At 37.9% G+C, this 18,996-nt stretch overlaps 1 protein-coding gene across 1 annotated transcript in view; it reads right to left on the bottom strand.

Annotated features, from left to right (window-relative positions):
- The window catches only part of KIAA1755 (KIAA1755 ortholog), a 141,816-nt gene that overhangs the window by 31,986 nt on the left and 90,834 nt on the right, over positions 1 to 18,996 (bottom strand). The window contains exons 15-16 of the mRNA XM_089673365.1: positions 11,767 to 11,856; positions 11,240 to 11,461 (exon numbers count right to left, since the gene is read on the bottom strand). Of these exons, the coding sequence (XP_089529491.1) occupies positions 11,240 to 11,461; positions 11,767 to 11,856 (312 nt within the window). The remainder of the gene's footprint in view (positions 1 to 11,239; positions 11,462 to 11,766; positions 11,857 to 18,996) is intronic.

Here is an 18,996-nt window from a genome sequence, read left to right as displayed (position 1 = left end):
ATATTGAATATGGCCAAAATTGTAGTATTTCAGATATATGGCAATATATTTAGGAAGAATATTTTTAAAATATATTTCAAATATATTTTTCTTCCATGTGGGTGGTATCAAAATGTTTTGAGAATAGTTTTTTAACATGCCAACAGATGACAGCACAAGGCTGCACGCACAGTAACAGGAAACACCGAGTTTCATAAGTCAGTGTGCCAAAAGACATTGTCCTGTGTACATTGGGAGCTGTGCACCTGGTGCTATTCTGAACACATGCATTACCACGTCTGCTATATCATCATGGGCAGCAAGTTAGAACAAAGAGCAAACGTGAAATTCTGCATGAAACTGGGCAAACTGACTCATTAGGATGCTTCTGTCTCTTCATTGTCCAATCAGCAGGCTGAAGGGGTTGTGCCTTGGACCAAGTCCAAGACCTGGCTTGGCTGTCTGGCATGGGTATCTAAAACACGACTAAACAGAATGCGAATTCTTCTGGAAATTGAGAGTTGAATGTCTTTTGACTGTGTATTCCATGACTGTGTATGTCCAATCAGCAGGCTGAAGGGGTTGTGCCTTGGACCACATCCAAGACCTGGCTTGGCTGTCTGGCATGGGTGTCTAAAACACGACTAAACAGAATGCCAAATTGAGACCTTGAATGTCTTTCGACTGTGTATTCCATGACTGTGTATGTCCAATCAGCAGGCTGAAGGAGTTGTGCCTTGGACCATGTCCAAGACCTGGCTTGGCTGTCTGGCATGGGTGTCTAAAACACGACTAAACAGAATGCCAAATTGAGACCTTGAATGTCTTTCGACTGTGTATTCCATGACTGTGTATGATCAATCAGCAGGCTGAAGGAGTTGTGCCTTGGACCACGTCCAAGAGCTGGCTTGGCTTTCTGGCATGGGTGTCTAAAACACGACTAAACAGAATACCAAATTGAGACCTTGAATGTCTTTCGACTGTGTATTCCATGACTGTGTATGATCAATCAGCAGGCTGAAGGGGTTGTGCCTTGGACCACGTCCAAGAGCTGGCTTGGCTTTCTGGCATGGGTGTCTAAAACACGACTAAACAGAATACCAAATTGAGACCTTGAATGTCTTTCGACTGTGTATTCCATGACTGTGTATGTCCTATCAGCAGGCTGAAGGGGTTGTGCCTTGGACCAAGTCCAAGACCTGGCTTGGCTGTCTGGCATGGGTGTCTAAAACACGACTAAACAGAATGCCAAATTGAGACCTTGAATGTCTTTCGACTGTGTATTCAGCTGTTAGCCTGGAATTCATCGTTTGGATTTTAAAATATTAATACATTCACAAACCAGAAACCTGCACCGGGAGATCATTTCCCAGGGCATGGGGCCAGTCTGGCGATATGTTATTCGCACAGAGGTCACTTCATGCTACGTCTATTCATCCAGTGAAGATGCTGATGCTGGGATTCGATGACAGGTGACATGAAATGGTGACAAGAAATACATGGCGGACAGGTGTCCTATTTTTGCAGCATGTGGCTGTGCTTGTCGGGGGACAGGATAATCTCAGAGCTGTTTGTACTAACATCACTAGCCTGGTTACCCCCTGTTGACCTTAGTTCCGCTCTCCCCACCCGGGATTTGTCCATATTGTAAATGATGCTCTTCTCCAGCAGCTTCTAGATAATCCTGTACTCTGTCTCTGTCCCCATGTGATATCTCCGCTGTGCCCCAGTCCATTCCTGCGTGTATGTGATTAATCTCACTCCTCCTCTTGTCTCCCTCTGCTGCGTTCCGAGCAGTTACTCTTGCTGCTCAATATGTCTCGCTCTCCCTGATGTCCCCTCTCGCGCACTGGTAATCCACTTTACCTCTAATAGCCATAAATGCTTTGACGCTGCTGATATTACATCTTCCTCGCTACATTTCACTGGGAATTTAAAACCTGTCTGTCACCTATCTGCTTCCATCTTTCAAGGGGATAGAAGGAGCAGATCCTACGTAACCTTCTACTCAAAGATGTAAATTATCCATTGAGCCAATCAAGTTTATTTAAAGAGACACTGTCACCTACTTAAAAAATTTCAGGTGAAAAAAAACAAGTATTTAACATGCTTACCTCTGCTGGCTTTTTCTTCTATAATTTATTTTTTTATTCATTTGCAATATGTTTTTGAATGTGTTAGAAAATTTGACTACTCTAGGAAAATCAGTTCTTTAGCACAGCCCCTTCCTTAAGCTGGCCATAATCTAGCTGAATTTTGGCCAAAATGATTCCATTTAAGGACCTTTGTTTTATTTTCTAATTGTTGGATTTGTCAATTAGACGGTGGTTTTTGGATACAGTGAGCAGGATGGAAAGTTTTTTTCCAAATGGTGTAGTGACAGGGTCTCTTTAAAAGACATGTGCCATATTATTTTATATATATATATATATATATATGACATTGAAAATAATAATATGGTAATGATATTATAAAATACTAAAGTGATATAAAACAATATAAATATTAGTATAAAACTAGCAGCTAGCAATAATATGGTAATGATATTATAAAATACTAAAGTGATATAAAACAATATAAATATTAGTACAAAACTAGCAGCTAGCAATAATATGGTAATGATATTATAAAATACTAAAGTGATATAAAACAATATAAATATTAGTATAAAACTAGCAGCTAGCAATAATTTGGTAATGATATTATAAAATACTAAAGTGATATAAAACAATATAAATATTAGTATAAAACTAGCAGCTAGCAATAATATGGTAATGATATTATAAAATACTAAAGTGATATAAAACAATATAAATATTAGTACAAAACTAGCAGCTAGCAATAATTTGGTAATTATATTAATACTAAAGTGATATAAAACAATATAAATATTTGTACAAAACTAGCAGCTAGCAATAATATGGTAATGATATTATAAAATACTAAAGTGATATAAAACAATATAAATATTAGTATAAAACTAGCAGCTAGCAATAATTTGGTAATGATATTATAAAATACTAAAGTGATATAAAACAATATAAATATTAGTATAAAACTAGCAGCTAGCAATAATATGGTAATGATATTATAAAATACTAAAGTGATATAAAACAATATAAATATTAGTACAAAACTAGCAGCTAGCAATAATTTGGTAATTATATTAATACTAAAGTGATATAAAACAATATAAATATTAGTACAAAACTAGCAGCTAGCAATAATATGGTAATGATATTATAAAATACTAAAGTGATATAAAACAATATAAATATTAGTATAAAACTAGCAGCTAGCAATAATTTGGTAATGATATTATAAAATACTAAAGTGATATAAAACAATATAAATATTAGTATAAAACTAGCAGCTAGCAATAATTTGGTAATTATATTAATACTAAAGTGATATAAAACAATATAAATATTAGTACAAAACTAGCAGCTAGCAATAATATGGTAATGATATTATAAAATACTAAAGTGATATAAAACAATATAAATAATAGTATAAAACTAGCAGCTAGCAATAATATGGTAATGATATTATAAAATACTAAAGTGATATAAAACAATATAAATATTAGTATAAAACTAGCAGCTAGCAATAATATGGTAATGATATTATAAAATACTAAAGTGATATAAAACAATATAAATATTAGTACAAAACTAGCAGCTAGCAATAATATGGTAATGATATTATAAAATACTAAAGTGATATAAAACAATATAAATATTAGTACAAAACTAGCAGCTAGCAATAATATGGTAATGATATTATAAAATACTAAAGTGATATAAAACAATATAAATATTAGTATAAAACTAGCAGCAAGCACTCAGGGTCCCAGAATTGAAATTTTTAAAGTGTTAGTGCTAGCGCTGCACTAACACTTTAAAAAAAGAAAATATAAAAATATATATATGTGTGTGTGTAATTTTTTTTTATTTTGCATTATGTTCAGGGCTAAATAAATAACTGTTAACATTTTTCACGTGGTTCATAATCTGTTAATGTGAAATATCGCACATAATAATAATTTATATTTACCCCTTACTGAAGGTAGGTGGTCAGCCAAAAGCATAACTCCAGCCAATTTTCTTAGGGGAGGGTTTGGATAGAATAGGAGTTACTTTTTTTGTTGGGGTTTTAAAAAATATGTGATAAATAATAGATGCAGACAGCGCCTCTGGACCAATTACACACAAAAGAAAAAATATACTATATAACTATAAAACAAAAGATATATCAAGAAGAGCCACTATCTTGCCCCTGCAAACAGGGTAGTAGGTAACAAAAAGCAAAAAAGAACAGCGCTCTTCAAATTAATATATCTCCGAACATGTGAACACAAGAATTATATATTGTGAATGATTAATGTGCCAGATAATATAAATGAATGTGTCACATAAATTAATAAAAATTCAATAAAAAATATTAAATAAAACATATGGGAATAAGGGTCCATAACTAATGTAAATAAATAAAAAGTGCAAATATTTGTGTCCATAAAACAATATTTTCTTTAAACTTCTCTTCTAATGTGAATCAAAGAAGTATTGTTTTATGAACAAGAATATTTGCACTTTTTATTTATTTACATTAGTTTTGGACACTTATTCACATATTTTTATTGAATATTTTTTGTTGAATTTTATTATGTGACACATTCATTTATATTATCTGGCATATTAGTCATTCGCAATATATAGTTCTTGTGTTCACCTGTTCGGAGATATAATAATTTGAAGAGCGCTTTTCTATTTTGTTTTTTGTCATTTAAAAAATATGTAACCCCCAACATTTTATATTCCTGATATGTGCCTGCTGTACCATGAACTTGTATGAAAAAGTATCCTTGCTCAGGAGATTGTTTTAAAAAAGGCCTGGATGCATTCCTAAATGCACATAATATAACTGGATAATAATATTTAGTGGTCATAACAGCAGAGGTAGTTTATCAAATGAATAACTGATCGCCTCCCAGGGATCAGAAAGGAATTTTTCCCCCCACTGCAGAGAATTGGATCACGCTTTATTGGAGGGTTTTTTGATTGTTTTCCTCTGGATCAACTGTGGGTATAGGATGGTGTATATGGGGGGTTTCAATATCCTGTTCTTTGTATTGATTCCTTTTTGTGAAATCCCTGGTGTTCCTGCAATTTCCTCTGCTGTCATTTTTTCAAATTGACCACACTAAGCTTGAGAGCACAGCGTGGTCAGTTCTCTAGAACTCAGCCTGCTCTCCTCAAATGGTCAGACTTGTCCTGACACCCCCCCCCCCCATTATAAACAACACATTTGTAATTATATACAGTGGGGATCGAAAGTTTGGGCACCCCAGCTAAAAATTTGTATTAATGTGCATAAAGAAGCCAAGGAAAGATGGAAAAATCTCCAAAAGGCATCAAATTTCAGATTAGACATTCTTATAATATGTCAACAAAAGTTAGATTTTATTTCCATCATTTACACTTTCAAAATAACAGAAAACAAAAAAATGGCGTCTGCAAAAGTTTGGGCACCCTGCAGAGTTAATATCTTGTACTGCCCCCTTTGGCAAGTATCACAGCTTGTAAACGCTTTTTGTAGCCAGCCAAGAGTCTTTCAATTCTTGTTTGAGGTATCTTTGCCCATTCTTCCTTACAAAAGTCTTCCAGTTCTTTGAGATTTCTGGGCTGTCTGTCACGCACTGCTCTTTTAAGGTCTATCCATAGATTTTCAATTATGTTGAGGTCAGGAGATTGTGAAGGCCATGGCAAAACCTTCAGTTTATGCCTCTTGATGTAATCCCCCGTGGATTTCATTATCCATTTGTAGAAGCCATCCTCTCTTTAACTTCAGCTTTTTCACAGATGGCATCAAGTTACCATCCACAATTTGCTGAAGTTTTATTGAATCCATTTTTCCTTCTACTCGTGAGATGTTCCCTGTGCCACTGGCTGCAACACAACCCCAAAGCATGATTGATCCAACCCCATGCTTAACAGTTGGACAGAGGTTCTTTTCATTAAATTCTGTGCCCCTTCTTCTCCAAACGTACCTTTGCTCATTCCGGCCAAAAAGTTAAATTTTAACCTCATCGGTCCACAGAACTTGTTTCCAAAATGCATCAGACTTGTCTATATGTTCATTTGCAAAGTTCAAACAATGATTTTTGTGGTGAGGACGTAGAAGAGGTTTTCTTCTGATGACTCTTCCATGAAGACCATATTTGTACAAGTATCTCTTTATAGTGGAATAGTGTACCACAACTCCAGTGTCTGCCAGATCTTTCTGGAGGGATCGTGCAGTCAAACGTGGGTTTTGAATTGTTTTTCTCACAATCCTGCGAGCTGTTCTGTCTGATATTTTTCTTGGTCTTCCAGATCTTGCTTTAACTTCCACTGTTCCTGATGACTGCCATTTCTTAATTACATTCCGAACAGAGGATATTGACATCTGAAAACGCTTTGCTATCTTCTTATAGCCTTCTCCAGCTTTGTGAGCATCAACTATTTTCAGTTTCAGTTTTCTAGACAACTGCTTAGAAGAACCCATGGTGCTGATTGTTGGGGCAAGGTCAGATGAGTCTGGGCATTTAAAACCTTTGAGATTGACATCACCTGGTCTTCCCAGTCGATGATTGAGAACAATCCATGACACTGGCAGGAAAGATCAGATTACACAGACTGCAGATTGACCACCTTTCTCTCACCTCACAAAGAGGGGACTGCCTGGCTTAGTAACCTATACAAGGCTGCTAGGAAACTAATGCCACTTCCCCATAACTCTATAGCACATGTACTGCTACAGGGTGGTAGTTCTGTGCAAAATCATGTATGAACTGCATACTTGATTTTGCACTTCCTGGTGTTGGAGCCGTGTCACTTCTGCTGTGATTAGTCACAGCAGAAACTAACAGCTGCCGGCCAACGGATGAGCGCTGGTACCCGTTAATTGCCGAGGAGACTGACAGAACACAGCTCTGCCTATGTAAACAAAGCATTTGCTGGATTTTGTTTCCCTGAAAAGCAGGGAATAAAATCCAGCACATTGCCTAGTACACACTGTGTACACAAAAATACTGGTTATCCACACAGTTAACCCTTTGATTTCCCTTTGATGTTTAACCCCTTATTAATACAGTGACGGTGTACATTTGTAGCACTGATCACTGTATTAATGTCACTGGTTCTCACAAAGTGTCAGTCAGTGTCAGACTTTCCACCACAATATCAAAGTCCTGCTATAAGCTGCTGATCGCCGCCATTACTAGTATAGAAAACATATGTACAGTAGTTTGTCGGCGCTAAAACTTTTGCATACATATACATACATAAATAAATACATAAATACATAGCAGAATACATTTTGGACTAAATTTATGAAGAAAGTAGATTTTTTTTTTAATTGGATATGTTTTATAGCAGAAAGTAAAAAATATTGTTTTGTTTTTTCTTTAAATTGTTGGGGCTTTTTTGTTTATAGCACAAAAAATAAAAAACCCAGAGGTGATCAAATACCTCAAAAAGAAAGCTCTATTTGTGGAAAAAAAAACAAATTTCCTTTATGTACAGCGTTGCATGACTGTGCAATTTTCAGTTAACATAACACAACGCAGTTTAGCATCAGTTTAGCAACATCCTGTTGAACTGGCCAACATTCGGGCCATGTGTACATCTGTCCTTCCGACAGTAGCGGGTCTAAGGACTGGCCTTTGTCAAAGGGACTTGCTTTATCAGTTCACACAGCCATTGATTAATGTGTTCTGCTGGTGTAGGGGGGGTAGAGGGTAGACTTGCTGTCAAAATACAATAGCTCAGTGAAAGAAGCCCGCTGGGTTGAACAAAAAAAAACTTAACGTGTGTACCAGGCATTAGAACAGTCAACATGCTCTGTACAGTGACACTGATACACTTTGTTGTAATATTAATTTGTGAAATAAAGACCTAATACAGAGCATTTAAATGACATAGAACTGTGGTCTTCAAACTGTGGCCCAATGCTCGCCTTTATCCAGCCCTTTGGGACAATTTATCCATCAACAGTGGGGCATAATTCCTGCCACAGATATGAGTGATGGGTCACTATTCCTCTCACTAATATAAATGATGGGGCACTAATGATGGGTCACTATTCCTCCCACTAATATAAATGATGGGGCACTAATGATGGGGCACTATTCCTCCCACTAATATAAATGATGGGGCACTAATGATGGGTCACTATTCCTCCCACTAATATAAATGATGGGGCACTAATGATGGGGCACTATTCCTCCCACTAATGTTAATGATGGGGCACTAATGATGGGTCACTATTCCTCCCACTAATATAAATGATGGGGCACTAATGATGGGGCACTATTCCTCCCACTAATGTTAATGATGGGGCACTAATGATGGGGCACTATTCCTCCCACTAATATAAATGATGGGCCATGATACCTCCCACTAATATAAATGATGGGGTGCTATTCCCCCCACTAATATTAATGGTGGGGCACTATTCCTCCCACTAATATTAATGGTGGGGCACTATTCCTCCCACTAATATAAATGATGGGGCGCTATTCCCCCCACTAATATTAATGATGGGGCACTATTCCTTCCAGTAATATAAATGATGGGGTGTTATTCCCCCTACTAATATAAATGATGGGGCGCTATTCCTCCCACTAATATAAATGATGGGGCGTTATTCCCCCAACTAATATAAATGATGGGGCGTTATTCCCCCAACTAATATAAATGATGGGGCGCTATTCCCCCCACTAATATTAATGATGGGGCACTATTCCTTCCACTAATATAAATGATGGGGCACTATTCCTCCCACTAATATAAATGATGGGGCGCTATTCCCCCCCACTAATATAAATGATGGGGCGTTATTCCCCCAACTAATATAAATGATGGGGCGCTATTCCCCCCACTAATATAAATGATGGGGCGTTATTCCCCCAACTAATATAAATGATGGGGCGCTATTCCCCCCACTAATATTAATGATGGTGTGCTATTCCTTCCAATAATATTAATGATGGGGTGCTATTCCTCCCACTAATATAAATGATGGGGCATTATTCCCCCCACTAATATAAATGATGGGCCACTATACCTCCCACTAATATTAATGGTGGGGCACTATTCTTCCCACTAATATAAATGATGGGGCTCTATTCCTTCCACTAATATTAATGGTGGGGCACTAATGGAGGGGCACTATTTCTCCCACTACTATAAAAATGATGGGGCTCTATTCCTTCCACTAATATTAATGGTGGGGCACTAATGGTGGGGCACTATTCCTCCTACTAATATTAATGGTGGGGCACTATTCCTAACACTAATATTAATGATGCAACAGTATTCCTCCCACTGAAACCAGCAATGTTGCAGTATTCCTCCCACTGGCTCCAACAATGGGGCACTAGGTCTTCAACTTATACCAATAATGGGGCACTATTTATGCCACTAATACCAATAATGGGGCATTACTCCTCCTCCTAGTAACCACCAACCCTTCTCATTGATGCTGGGTCAGGGCATTTTCTACCCACGCTGGCTACAATCCGGCCCCCCTGAAAGTCTGAAGGACAGTAAACTGGCTCATTGTATGGAGACCCCTGACATAGAACATCAGCTTACTGTACAAACGTGTAAGTACTTTCATTTTAAAAGCTGGAGAGGCCCCCATAGAGGATGACCAGTCTTCTGTCTGAACTCAGGGCTTATAGTTGACCCAGTGCAGGCTGCAGATGGCAATTAACAAAGCCTATATATATATATATATATATATATATATATATATATATATATATTTATTTATTTTTTTATGTGATTCTGACAGCACCTTTATTATATGATGTTTCTTGAGTGTCTGCTATTGCAGTGAGTGCAGACAGAGATTCAGCCTGATACCTGTGCTCTGATAGGGAGAAAATACAAATAAATAATTAAAAAAAAATCAAGAAATCCTGAGAGGTAAGACTGCATTAATATAAGCTTTTAAGAGTGCAGATGCAAATGCTCATCAATGACTGATTATCTTTAAAGTGATTAAAACCTACATTTTATTTTTTTTTAAAATAGTAAACATGTTATACTTACCAGCTCTGTGCATTGGTTTTGCACAAAGCACCCCCCATCCTCCTGTTCTCGGATCCCCCACCAGCGTTCCTGGCTTCCCTCCGTCGCCTGCCTTCATAGCAAGCTATGGGGGCACTCGAGTGGACACACAGACCGTGGTTCGGACCTAACCCCTGCAATTTCCTTACTGGCTGTGACTGACAGCAGCAGGAGTCAATGGCTCTCACTGCTGTGTCTGAGCCAATGAGGAGGGAGAGAGTGCAGACAGCCACTGCTATTGGGTACAGCACTGGATCAAAATTGGTCTCAGGTAAGTATAAGGGGAGGGGGGCTGGGGTGCAGAACACAGAAGGTTTTTTACCTAATGCATAGAACCACTTAAGCTGCACTATAGGCAGATATATAAAAAACAAATGCATGCTTCAGGTAGACCAATCAGTGTCCTGTATTCACATGTGCTGACAAGGAAAATACTGAAAAGAGGAGATACCAGAGAGATGATCTCATCAGTCTCCTTCTGGTCCTTTACTTTCCAATCATAGTTTGGGATAGGGGAATCCCTATACTCATATGTACCAATGTGTACCAACATGCAATGAACAAAGCGAATATGAAAAGCGCAATCAAAAAGTCATACTCCCATGTGATGGCATCTCAGCTGTTATGTATACTCCCATGTGGTGGCATTGTGGTAGCACCCAGATGTTGTGTTGTAGAGTTCCCCTATAAACTCTAACACTTCTAGCAGCCTGTGTTTGTAAAAGCAAGGTTTTTGGCTCATCTTCCCCCCTCCCGTATTTCCTGTGAGTATAATGTGTACCGGTTCATAGCTGGTATTTTTATCTATAGCTGCTGTCCAAGGTTATTCTGTAGAGTTTAGGAAGACCTTTGAGTGTATAGAAAGTAAAAGAAGAAATGTATGCCTTGTGATGTAATCGTTGGTATATACGCTTGTAAGAAGTTTTCTATAACTCACTTAGCAGATGAGAGCATAAGCCATCTGTTGAGTCAAAACAGCCCTGTTTTTAATAAATCATTTGTATTCCTCAAGTCCGTGTCCGGAGTTCTCTGGTTTGCCAAAATTTCTACTACAGCATCTCAGCTGTTTTGTGTTGTATATTTCAAACAAGATATTGTTCATATAAATACACAAAGAGGCTAATTTATTTTCATTCTCTTACATCACAGTCCTGAATGTCATCCATGGCGAGCAGATCATTTCCATGGCGTAGCTGGAATCGCACGACTTCTCGCGCAGCCCTCATTTCCCCCTCCCGTGTGCTCTGTCCCTTGCACTCCCACTCCATGTCCTGGAGGAGTAGGCTGTACTTGCTGATGCGCTGGATGGGTTTTAGCAAGTAAGAGGAGAGATCCATCTTGTCGGCAAGTTCCTGCTGCTTTCTCTGTCAACACAAAATGACTGCAATGACCGCAAAAGCTGTATAATAACAATTGTACAAAAGTGATTTGTCACCTCTGATCCATGGAAAATAATTTTGAGGTAAACTGTTTTATCGAATAATTTGTGATTCTGTTAAGTCAGCTTTGAGATCCAGGCCCCACTAACAGACAGCACAGTCAGGTTCCGTACCTCCTACACTATACAAAGCCATTAGCATTGCATCCTGTTTTTTTTTTTTTACAAAACTGTGTTCTCAGCTTTTTTTAAAAGGAAATGAACACCCTCCATGATATCTTCTGGTCATACCTTAAAAAACACAGTCCCGTGCTCTTGTAATAGCCGGTCAGATTGAGGCTTGTTCTTGCTGTAGAATGCATACAATCCAAACTGTTCTTTCTATAATAGAATGCAAAAGGTTACAAGAATGTAATAGATTATTTTTTTTTAGATTTTTTTTTTTTTTTTTTAGGAGAAGAAAAACAGACACCATCACTATTCTCTCCTTACAGTATTTGGCATAAAGTATATTTTCTAGTATTTCCTGGTTTCTATATAGGCATCAGCCACCCCGCGATGAGATTAAGACATTAAGGGTTGGTTCACACCATAGAAATGCAGTCCAGATGCAGTCCAGATGCATTTCTGCATGCATGTTTTTATGCGTTTTTGATGTGTTCCAATACATTTTCCCTTCCTTTTTTCTTCACCTTAAATAAGGGCATGTGCATTCTAGTGCCTTTTTGGTGCATTTAGGTTGATTTTGGTGCATTTTACTGCATTCCAGTACAGTTCAGTGCAGAAAAAATACTTTTTTTCTTCTGCAGCTGGAACACACTGGAACTAAAAAATAGCAAATATCATGCATAAGTAAACTAAAAAATTAAGGCAAACAAAAATGAATTATTGTGGCACCAATCGAGAGTGAAATTGATAAATTAAGCCCCTAGGGGATTTTACAGCTGCCCCTAAGACGTGAAAGTGACACTTGTATGTGGATGGTAGTGAATAGATAGATGCTGTATTCAAATAAAATATAATATACAAATGCACCCTATAAACCCAATAGGATAACTGAATAATGATTAATTGTGAATGAATACCAATATATAGATATCAAGCAATTCGAAAACCAGACAATGCACAAAACAATAAGAGCATTAGCTGAATAATCTTTTTTGCATAAAATGTCCTTCTGCTTCCACCATGTGCTGAGTAAATTCAAAGTGTGACAGTCCTTCTTAAACCTCAATATCAGTGACATAGAAATCCATGTGTCCACACCTCGGTGCAAAGGCAAATGAATGGCTCACTCACCAGACCTATATGGCCCCATTACAGTGGTCATATATCGCATTGTGTTTTATAAACCAGGATATTCTCTAGAGGTTCCTCCATGTATGGTCACCATCACTCACACTTCATAGTTGGAAAGCCAAGAGGACGGATGTGAAATTTCCAATAAATTCCCCAAATGATAATTGGAGGGATTGGGATAAGTAATCCTAGCTGTTTATGTCATACCACTCAAAGGAATCATTACAATGAAAAAACATTCTACAGTAAGTGTAATATTTAATAAGGCAACAGTAGGATTTAAAACAAACTGAATACACTCACATGATACAGTGCCTGAGAAGCCGGAACCAGCATATATTGCCTGTGTATTAAATTAAGATGGGCGATGTGTGCTCCAGGGTGCATTAATATATTACATAAAATATAAGTACAGCGCCTATCTATTCACTACCAGTCCCTAAAAAATTAAGCCACTAGCAAAACAATCAGATAAATTGTGTACAAATGTACATAAAAAAATTGCCAAGCGAAAACTTCACTAAATACAAATGTGTATATGTAACAAGAGTGAATAGATAAATGTGTGGAAAACACCATCAAAGTAGAATCCCAAATCCAGTCCAAATCAGAAATAAGATATAAATACAATCCCAAAGTCCTGGTGTGTGTAAAATTAGACACCATATATCTCCGATAAAACAGGTGCGCCACCACCATCTATAAGTAGGACTCTCACCGGAACACATGCACCCTAATAAGAGTCAAGAGCACATTGGTTATATGGCTTAAAGATATGCTTCCACCATTGCTCGCAAGCAGGGAAAGATGCTGGACAACCAGTAATTTCAGGAAGATTGCTTCAAACTTTCACCCTCAGCACACTCCATGCAGTCAGCAGTCCTCTGTACTTCTCGTTCTTCTGGGTTCTCTCCATGCCCTGCCCATATACACTGCTTTGTACCCTAGGTATTTAACGCACTGGAAAAAACACAGCAAACTCTGTACTCCTACGCTTCGGGATGGACTCGGCTAGGGTTATGGTAACATCACAGATATCCTAGAAAATGCACTCCTTGCTGCCCTCAACGGATAGGTAGTCCAATGTCACCGGATACAAAGAAAAACAAACAGAGGGTGCACTGGCCTAGTGCATTATCGTAAAAAATTTATTGGAATGATAAAAAGTAAGTATCATATTAACAATAGGCAAACAGGTCAAAGGCACAGCACACTAAAACAGTGGTGGGTGGCTCTGAGGAAGAGGTTGAGACCTCGAAACGTGATAACCTGTTGGAAGTCCAGGGTTCCATTTTTTGGACTTATATGCAATGTGGATTGGACTCCGCTGTTTAATGTGATGTGCCTTTGACCTGTTTGCCTATTGTGAGTATGATACTTACTTTTTATCCTTCCAATACATTTTTTACGATAATGCACTAAGCTGGTGCACCCTCTGTTTGTTTTTCTTTGTATCATTTAAGGCACTGGACCTGACTGCACTCGTGTGAACTATGCCATTAGAAAACATATAACCTACTATCCATGTGTTTTTGATGCAGAAAAAAAAAGCACTGGACTGCATGTGGTGTGAACCGACTTGTGTTTTTATTCTGCAAGAGAATGAAGAGGGAGGGGCTGCAAAAAAAGCATAAATAGTCTTCTGAACTAAAAAAGTGAAGATTATATGATATTAAACATCTGGAAAAGTCAACTGCGTCTTAGCAGTACCCTATAGCTGTATCCTTTTCTGGAACTCCTCCTGAAAGATAGCAGTGCACTTCCTGGATTGTGCATACAGCCTCATAGTTGTATATCCGTTGTGTGGGATCTCAGGCACTGTTGCCTCTGACAGCTACTCTCAGGAGATTTGGAGTGAGATTTGGTGATGTCATTAACCCTGCTACTTTGCTGCTCACCATTCTCTTTGCTGGAAGCTCTGACGTGAGGAAGCAAAACCCTACCAGGATGGTGCCTCCACAATATACAACAATATACAGTTACACGAGAAAGATTGCCAGATAAAAGATCCAAGAGTCAATGTTTGACTTCAAGGCGACGAAACGCGTTTGAATGAGCTTCCTTATGTCACCTATGTCCTTCGTGGTTTGCTCACTTCCAGTCCGTGGAATGCATATCGTAAAGCGTTCTAGCTTGTGTTTAACAAACAGGTAGTTTGTGTAAGTGTTTTTACTTAGCTTTAACTTCTCTTAATAAAGTGGCAATACACTATTTGGAGTTCCTTTCATTTGTTCCATTCACACATGTGATGACCCTTGGAGAAAGAGAAGCGAGACTTGGATAAAGTCACAAGAGAAGAGAAAGGAGTCCTGGAGAAGAGATTCCATGAGCACTATTCAACCCACTTATTAAACTAAGGGGTCATGGAGACCTGGTGAGTGTGGTGTATTGAGTGGAGACATGGACCAAGAACAATGGATTGAACGTTGCACTTTAAAGCAGGGCATTTTGAACTTTTATTTCAGGGATAAGCACTAAAGACTCTTTTGGGCACTTTTCAAGCACATTACTGGATCTCATGTTTTATATATATATTTGTATTATATATGCACACAGCACTTATTGATTTCATCTTTATTGATTTAATCAGCTTTAAATTATATTGCTGCAATAGGGTGATTATATATATTTTTGTTAGCACTTGCTTATGGCATTGCACTTGTGCTTTTCAGCAAACTTCTTGCATATAGCATTGGTATTTTCATTGTATAAGTATTTGCAAAAACATTTGGCATGTCACCTAAATATTTGGGGAGGTGTATTGTAGCATTTTTTGTTTTTGGCATTTTGCACATATTATTTGTTGGGTGGTATTTGAATAATTGCAAGTACCAGAATATACCTACTGATCAGTATTATTAGGTGGAGGTGTACTGTAGCGTCGTGCTCACATATACAATTTTTTTGCATTTCATCATACCCCTTTGGGATATAATTAGGTTGCAGGCAGTTACCGCTAAACATTTATATCATTTCATAGCACGGGACCTCATTAATAAATGATTTATTGGTTCAGTAACTGACTACAAACAGCAAACATGTTTCGGGGGCCCACAGATCATCCCCTTTCAAACAGAGTTACAAGACAAATATAATTTCAATAGTTGCTAAACATTTCCTTTGCATTTTTATACATTTTTGGTACTCCAATATCAATTTCAATAGTCTCAGAAGTCATACGTTTTACAGCTTGTAAAAATACAATTGAATATATATCTAATGTGAGTTGGTTTTTCACCTGGTGTGGTGGATGGGCACTACGTTTTGAAGGAAGAACTGAAGATACAGTTGTGTTCAAAATAATAGCAGTGTGTTGAAAAAAGTGAATAAAGCTCAAAATCCTTCTAATAGCTTCTATTTCCATACACACAAATGCATTGGAAACACTACACATTCTATTCCAAATCAAAACATGAAGAAAAATATATCAAATTTGTGTTGTTCCTCTAAAAAAATTGAAGAAAAGTGAATATTAGACTGTTCAAAACAATAGCAGTGTTTGTATTCTTCTTTACAAACTCAAACATTCACTATATAAACTGAAAAATGTTTGAAGATTTTGCTTTCCTTTGAATCACTTAATTAATTTAGTTGTATAAGCACTGTTTCTGAGAACTGCTGTACATCTGTGTTGCATGGAGTCACCCAACTTCTGGCACCTGTGATCAGATATTCCAGCCCAGGATGATTGGACTACATTCCACAGTTCTTCTCTAATTCTTGGTTTTGCCTCAGAAACTGCATTTTTTATGTCACCCCACAAGTTTTCTATTAAATTAAGATCCGGGGATTGGGCTGGCCACTCCATAACGTCAATCTTGTTGGTCTGGAACCAAGATGTTGCACGTTTACTGGTGTGTTTGGGGTCGTTGTCTTGTTGGAACACCCATTTCAAGGGCATTTCCTCTTCAGCATAAGGCAGCATGACCTCTTCAAGTATTCTGATGTATTCAAACTGATCCATGATCCCTGGTATGCGATAAATAGGCCCAGCACCGTAGTATGAGAAACATCCCCATATCATGATGCTTGCACCACCATGCTTCACTGTTTTCACAGTGTACTGTGGCTTGAATTCAGTGTTTGGGGGTCGTCTGACAAACTGTCTCCGGCCACTAGACCCAAAAAGAACAATCTTACTTTCATCAGTCCACAAAATGTTGCGTCATTTCTCTTTAGGCCAATCAATGTGCTCTTTGGCAAATTGTAACCTCTTCAGCATGTCTTTTTTTCAACAGTGGGACTTTGCAGGGGCTTCTTGCAGATAGCTTGGCTTCACATAGGAGTCTTCTAATTGTAACAGTACTCACAGGTAACTTTAGGCCTTCTTTGATCTTCCTGGAGCTGATTGTTGGCTGAGTCCTTGCCATTTTGGCTATTCTTCTATCCATTGGAATGGTAGTTTTTCGCTTGCTTCCACGTCTTTCAGGTTTTGGTTGCCATTTTAAAGCATTTGCGATCATTTTAGCTGAGCAGCCTATAATTTTCTGCACTTCTTTATATGTTTGCCCCTCTCCAATCAACTTTTTAATCAAGGTACGCTGTTCTTCTGAACAATGTCTGGAACGACCCATTTTCCTCAGAATTTCAGAGAGAAATGCACTGTAACCAGCATGTACAACATTTGCTGCCTTCCTTCCTTAAATAAGGGCAATAATTGGCACCTGTTTTTCAAAGAATGAATGACCTCACTAATAGAACTCCACACTGCTATTATTTTGAACATGCCCCTTTCAATTAGTGATTCAATTACACAGAATCAGCAGCATGCATGTCATGACTGTTGGGTCTGTTGGATTTATATTACTCTACTACACCTGCTAGTAAATTATTTGCCATGTAGAAATATAATTTCTACCAAAAACAGTGATTGATCAGGTTAGTGATGTCTGACTGCTATTATTTTGAACACAACTGGATATGAATTCACAAGCTATGTGCTACATTTGATATTTCACAGGGATTTGTTTCTTTGGACTTTTTCTGTATTGGACTTTTATTATTGTGGATATATGTATAATATGTTTTATGTACCGTATATGTAGTGGGGATTGGTTTATGTTATGCTGCACTTACACTTGAACTCATATGTTTTTACATCTGTCTGAGGAAGATTTATGGGTCTCTGAAACCCATTGGCAGTTTGTTGCCTTTTCATTGGTCATTTAGTGAACCAATAAATCATGCTGGACTCCTGGATCATTTGTTGGATGCTCTTTCTGGTGCAACTGTTTATAAACTATTGAATTTGGGTGACCCCTATTTTTCAGGGGTCCAGACTTTGTAGAGGGCCACCAAACCCAAGCCATTTGGTTCCACTTAGGATTTCTTTTCTATTCTTTGCTATGGGAAGAGGATCCATATTCAGTGCCTCACTCCCACCTCGATAGTGTAGAAGAAGGCACAGTAAGACAGTAAAGGGAAAACATCAGCTGTAGGGAGACCATGGGCTATTCAGTTGACTAGTACCTTGTCCTTTGCTTGACATTTTTGGCCACAGCTTCCACAATTTACTTTCTCTTCAAATCACCCACAGAGTCAGCTTGTTTATTTTTTTGGCAGAATGTATTAAAATAAATCAACCATAAACTCTATATGCTATATATCATGTAGATCAGGGGTGGGCAACTGTGGCCCTCCAGCTGATGGTGAACTACAAGTCCCATCATGCCTTTGCCTTTGGGAGTCATACTTGTAACTGTCAGTTTTGCAATGCCTCATGAGACTTGTAGTTCTACAACAGTTGGAGGGCCACAGTTGCCCACCCTTGATGTAGATCATTCTGTTAGGCCTGGTTCACACTGATGCGATTTCAGATGCAACTTGGGTTGGACTAAATCACATGACATTGGAAATCATATTGCTTTCAATAGTGCCTGTTCATATTAACAGAGCATAGCTGCGATTTGGGAAAGGGTCCTCTGCTACTTTGGTGTGATTTAAAGTGTGATTTGGCCCCATAGAAAATATAAAACATATCCAAAACACAACCAAAGTTGCACTACATAATTGTACTACAAATCACATCAAAATTGAATTGCAGGAGAATGAAACAAGCCTTACCTATATGTAATTGACTAAATATGTAAATTGTAAACATTTTATTACAATAAAACAATTTTCTTTTTGGCCCACAGCAACCACTCAGTTAAGTTTTTGTAAGATGAAATTCCATCTGGATGTAATGGGAAACAAACAAATCTTTATGGTTTATGAAGGTGG

This window comes from Staurois parvus, unplaced genomic scaffold, assembly GCF_062004578.1.
Source record: "Staurois parvus isolate SC_StPar_1 unplaced genomic scaffold, SC_StPar_1.0 ptg000137l, whole genome shotgun sequence".
Taxonomy (NCBI): Eukaryota; Metazoa; Chordata; class Amphibia; order Anura; family Ranidae; genus Staurois; species Staurois parvus.
Note: the sequence above shows the minus strand (reverse complement) of the source record. Positions and strands in the feature narration are given on the sequence as shown.